The sequence below is a fragment of the Chiloscyllium plagiosum genome, chromosome 3 (genome assembly GCF_004010195.1).
Source record: "Chiloscyllium plagiosum isolate BGI_BamShark_2017 chromosome 3, ASM401019v2, whole genome shotgun sequence".
NCBI lineage: Eukaryota > Metazoa > Chordata > Chondrichthyes > Orectolobiformes > Hemiscylliidae > Chiloscyllium > Chiloscyllium plagiosum.
The window spans coordinates 99,192,502-99,198,226 of record NC_057712.1 but is presented as its reverse complement, the minus strand read 5'-3'; the positions used below and the strand labels follow the sequence as shown (position 1 = coordinate 99,198,226).

Genomic DNA, 5,725 nt, shown 5'->3' with positions numbered 1-5,725 from the left:
CTGGGTATCTTGTGCTGTGAGGCAGCAGTGCTAACCACTGAGCCTCCATGCTGCCCATACGCTGCAGGATTCCCAGCCTCTGACCTGCTCTGGTCAATGTTAACACCGTGCGTACACTGTCACTGGCTCAAAATCCTGGAACTTCTTCCCTAACGGCATTGTGGGTCTACATGGACTGCAGTGGTTCAAGAAGGCAGCTCCCCACCACCTTCTCCTGTGCAATTAAAGGAGGACATGAAACGTTGGCCTAGCCAGCAATACCCATGTCCTATGAAAGAATTTCAAAGGAGAATATAGTGTTCCACTGGTAGGGAACAGTTGATTGGTTCTGCAGTAATAAGATTATAAATAGTCTCCAGTTCAGAAGATTGAGTATGAGGCTGACTGTGAGCCATAACAATATTTTCATGTCTTTAAAGTGGCATCAACATCACAGACACCATCACGACACGTGGCAGATAAATTCCTCATTCGGAGACAATGGCAAACGTGAATCGTGTGCAGAATGGAGAAGCATCAGCTTTCATCGGTGAGCAATGCTGCTCTGTGAGCACAGCTGACCAGAGTCAACAGTCATTGGGGCCAGCAGCAAAGAGCAGTGACCCTGGAATGGACCTCTCCCAAAAACAGAGCTTCACTATCTTTCAGAAAGGTGAGTGCAGTATTGCTGGCCTCCTCATTCATTCAACCAATGAGAAGATGAGCATTTACCAAGCAAAGGTGAAGGGGTTGTTGCAGCCAGGAACAGCAATGATGCTGTTAGAAGCACAAGCAGCTACTGGCTTCATCATTGACCCAGTGACCGAACAAAAGTTGTCTGTGGATGAGGCTCTCCAGGAGGGAATCATTGGGACAGATGTATATGATAAGCTAGTGTCTGCAGAAAAGGGGGTAGTGGGTTATAAAGACCCTTACACTGGGGACCTCATCTCCCTCTTTGAGGCTTTGAAGAAAGACCTGGTTGTACGTTCACATGGAATCCGTTTACTGGAAGCCCAGATAGCAACAGGGGGCATCATTGACCCCTTCTCTGGCCAACATATTTCAGTCGATGCGGCCTATCAACGAGGGATATTTGATGAGGAGATCAACAAGATCCTCTCTGACCCCAGTGATGACACCAGAGGATTCTTTGACCCCAACACACAGGAGAACCTCAGTTACCTAGAGCTGAAGCAGAGATGTGTGACTGACCCAAAGACTGGGCTGTGTCTGTTGATTGTTACGGACAAAGTGGTGAAGGGAATCCAGCTTCACATCGATGAAAAGATCAAGGCAGTCTTCAAAAAGACTTTGGTTTCATTAAAATTCGGCAGGTTCAGAGACCGGAAAGCAACTCTTTGGGAAATCATCAATTCTGAATACTTCACTGCAGATCAAACCAAGGAGTTTGTTGGAAAGGTCAAAACAGGAGAATGTACAATTGAGACAATTATCACCAACCTGACCACAACCATTGAACAAACAGAAAGGAAGAAGAAGGGAGTGATGTTTCATGGTCTAAGACGAAAGGTATCTGCTCAGCAGTTATTGGAAAGCAACATTATTAATGAGAATTTGTTCCAAAAACTTGACAAAGGACTCACCACTACAGAAGAGGTTTTACAGCTCCAGTCCGTGAAGAGATACCTGAAAGGAACCTGTAGCATTGCTGGGGTCCTTGTGGAGTCAACCAATGAGAAGATGAGTATCTACCAGGCAATGAAGAAGAATCTTCTGATGCCAGGAACAGCCTTGATCCTGTTGGAGGCGCAGGCTGCGACTGGATTCCTCATCGATCCAGTGACGAATGCAAAGTTCACTGTTGACGAGGCAGTAAACAACAGACTTGTTAGTGCAGACCTCCATCGGAAACTGCTGTCTGCTGAAAGAGCTGTGACTGGCTACAAAGATCCCTACACAGGGAATGTGATCTCCTTGTTTCAGGCCCTGAAGAAGGATCTGATCGTGAAAGATCATGGGATCCGTCTCCTTGAGGCACAGATTGCCACAGGAGGCATCATTGACCCTGTGAACAGTCACCGACTGCCTGTCGATGTGGCCTACCAACGAGGAATGTTTGATCAGGAGATGAACAAGATTCTCTCTGACTCCAGTGATGACACCAAAGGATTCTTTGACCCCAACACTAAAGATAATTTGACCTACCTGCAGCTGATGGAGCGATGTGTGATGGAGCCAGAAACTGGGCTCTGTCTGTTGTGTCTGAGGGACCTGCGTTATATTGACAATCAAGCAATCATTGCCTTTCAAAAAGCCACCATCTCCATCAAAAAGGGGAAATTCGAAGGAAGAGCCATGTCAATCTGGGAATGTCTCAACTCAGATTACATCACAGACATTAAGAGACGAGAGATTGTACAAGAATTCACCTCCAAAAAATTAACAATTGAACAGATCATTACCATTATCATCAACACCATTGAAGAGAGAGAACACAGAACTCAGACGAACATTACGGTTGATGGCTTCAGAAAGAAAATCTCTCTCACGGAGTTGCTGAAATCTGAAATCATTGATAGCCAGACATTTGAAGAAGTCCAGACAGGCAACTTGACAGTTACAAATCTTCTCAAGAGGTCCTCTGTACAGAAATACCTAGAGGGTGACAGCAGCATTGCTGGGGTCCTTGTGGAGTCAACCAATGAGAAGATGAGTATCTACCAGGCAATGAAGAAGAATCTTCTGATGCCAGGAACAGCCTTGATCCTGTTGGAGGCGCAGGCTGCGACTGGATTCCTCATCGATCCAGTGACGAATGCAAAGTTCACTGTTGACGAGGCAGTAAACAACAGACTTGTTAGTGCAGACCTCCATCGGAAACTGCTGTCTGCTGAAAGAGCTGTGACTGGCTACAAAGATCCCTACACAGGGAATGTGATCTCCTTGTTTCAGGCCCTGAAGAAGGATCTGATCGTGAAAGATCATGGGATCCGTCTCCTTGAGGCACAGATTGCCACAGGAGGCATCATTGACCCTGTGCACAGTCACCGACTGCCTGTCGAAGTGGCCTACCAACGAGGAATGTTTGATCAGGAGATGAATAAGATTCTCTCCGATGCTGGGGATGACACCAAAGGATTCTTTGACCCAAATACTAAAGAGAACTTGACCTATCTGCAGCTGATGGAGCGATGTGTTAAAGACCCAGAGACTGGGCTCTGTCTGTTAAAGTTGACAAACAAGGGAGTAAAGACTCAGCAGATTTACAACAGGGTAGAAATTGAAAAAGCTTTTAGAGACGAAGTAATAACTATGACATGTGGTCCATTCAAGGGCAAGACTGTCTCAGTGTGGGAACTGCTCCATTTAGAGTATTTCACTGAGGAAAAGAGGAATGAGCTGATTGCAAAGTACAAGAGGAAGGAGATCAATATGAAGACCATCATCAAAATTATCACCACAACTATTGAGCAAACTCAGACAGAGACAGTCACTGTGACTACTTCCAATACTGTCACATGTGCAGTTCCTCAGCTCCTCACTGCTGAAGAGGTAGAAGCAGCATTGAGAAAGGAAATCGTGTGCTTTCCTGTGTGGTGCTTTCTCCATTCTCAACTCTTCACTGAAAAGAAGAGAAATGAATTGTTAGAGAAATACCGAAACAAGGAGATAGAGCTCGAGACAATCGTCAAACTCATCCGCACAATCATTGAGGGAACTCAAACACAGAAAGAAACATCAATCACCTTTTTAGGTTTCCGCTCGGAAATTACTGCTGAAGAACTGGTGGAATCTAAGATCATTGATGAACAAACATTTCAGGATCTGCAGACAGGGATGAAGACTGTGCAAGATGTTAGTGAGTTGGAATCAGTAAAGGTGTATCTCCAGGGATCAGACAGCATTGCTGGGGTCCTTGTAGAGTCAACCAATGAGAAGATGAGTATCTACCAGGCAATGAAGAAGAATCTTCTGATGCCAGGAACAGCCTTGATCCTGTTGGAGGCGCAGGCTGCGACTGGATTCCTCATCGATCCAGTGACGAATGCAAAGTTCACTGTTGACGAGGCAGTAAACAACAGACTTGTTAGTGCAGACCTCCATCGGAAACTGCTGTCTGCTGAAAGAGCTGTGACTGGCTACAAAGATCCCTACACAGGGAATGTGATCTCCTTGTTTCAGGCCCTGAAGAAGGATCTGATCGTGAAAGATCATGGGATCCGTCTCCTTGAGGCACAGATTGCCACAGGAGGCATCATTGACCCTGTGCACAGTCACCGACTGCCTGTCGATGTGGCCTACCAACGAGGAATGTTTGATCAGGAGATGAACAAGATTCTGTCCGATGCTGGGGATGACACCAAAGGATTCTTTGACCCAAATACTAAAGAGAACTTGACCTATCTGCAGTTGATGGAGCGATGTGTTAAAGACCCAGAGACTGGGCTCTGTCTCTTGCTTCTTAAAAGTAAATAAGTTCAATAAAGATGAAAATTCTATAAACTGGATATCATTTGTACTTTGGTTTATGATGGTTTTCACTTGTTTCAGAATCTAGGAGAAAGTGAGGACCACAAATGCTGGAGGGTCAGAGTCAAAAGGTGTGTTGCTGGAAAAGCACAGCCGGTCAGGCAGCATCTCAGGAACAGGAGAATCGATATTTTGAGCATAAGCCCTTCATCACGATGCTCCTCGGATGTCAGCATTGAAATGATCATTTTCAGCTGTCCGCTCCTGCCTCCTGTCAGATAATTTGCCAGGAGAAGTAGCTTCGAATCCCGCAAATTGAATTAACATCACTTCTGTGCTGACCCCCTTTTAGTCAAGCAACTTTTATCAACTCCCACATCACTCAGTGGAAAGTCATTTCTAGTTCACTAAAAATTAACATAATTATGGTCAAGAGATAGAGTTAGGTCAAGAGAGAAAAAATATAAAATTAAACCAGGAAAGTCAATTTTCCTGAGCTGAGATCTGATTTAACGGATGTGGAGACATCTATATCAGTGCTGAAGTTGGAGGAGGAGTCATAGAGTCATAGACATGTACAGCACGGAAACAGACCCTTCGGTCCAACCCGTCCACGCTGACCAGGTATCCCAACCCAATCTAGTCCCACCTGCCAGCACTCAGCCCATATCCCTCCAAACCCTTCCCATTCATATACCCATCCAAATGCCTCTTAAATGTTGTCATTGTACCAGTCTCCACCACTTCCTCTGGCAACTCATTCCATACACGTACCACCCTCTGCGCGAAAAAGTTGCCCCTTAGGTCTCTTTTATATCTTTCTCCTCTTAACCTGAACCAATGCTCTCTAGTTCTGGACTCCCCAACCCCAGGGAAAAGACTTTGCCTATTTACCCTAGCCATGCCCCTCATAATTTTGTAAACCTCTATAAGGTCACCCCCTCAGCCTCCGACGCTCCAGGGAAAAACTTTGCCTATTTACCCTAGCCATGCCCCTCATAATTTTGTAAACCTCTATAAGGTCACCCCCTCAGCCTCCGACGGTCCAGGGAAAACAGCCCCAGCCTGGTCAGCCTCTGCCTGTAGCTCAGATCCTCCAACCCTGGCAACATCCTTGTAAATCTTTTTTGAACCCTTTCAAGTTTCACAACATCTTTTCGATAGGAAGGAGACCAGAATTGCAGGCAATATTCCAACAGTGGCCTAACCAATGTCCTGTACAGCCGCAACATGACCTCCCAACTCCTGTACTCAATACTCTGACCAATAAAGGAAAGCATACCAAACGCCTTCTTCACTATCCTATCTACCT

The 5,725-nt window shown here is 45.6% G+C and overlaps 1 protein-coding gene across 1 annotated transcript; it reads left to right on the top strand.

Moving 5' to 3' along the window:
• The first annotated feature begins 403 nt into the window (after positions 1–403).
• LOC122548379 (plectin-like) lies at positions 404–4,451 on the top strand. The gene has a single exon (XM_043686950.1). It carries the CDS (start codon positions 481–483, stop codon positions 4,417–4,419), a length of 3,939 nt encoding a protein of 1,312 aa, XP_043542885.1. The 5' UTR covers positions 404–480; the 3' UTR covers positions 4,420–4,451.
• Positions 4,452–5,725: the final 1,274 nt, after the last annotated feature.

Excerpts from the sequence above, each read along its gene's own strand:
- LOC122548379 (XM_043686950.1), top strand. The coding sequence starts at position 481 with ATGGCAAACGTGAATCGTGTGCAGAATGGAGAAGCATCAGCTTTCATC.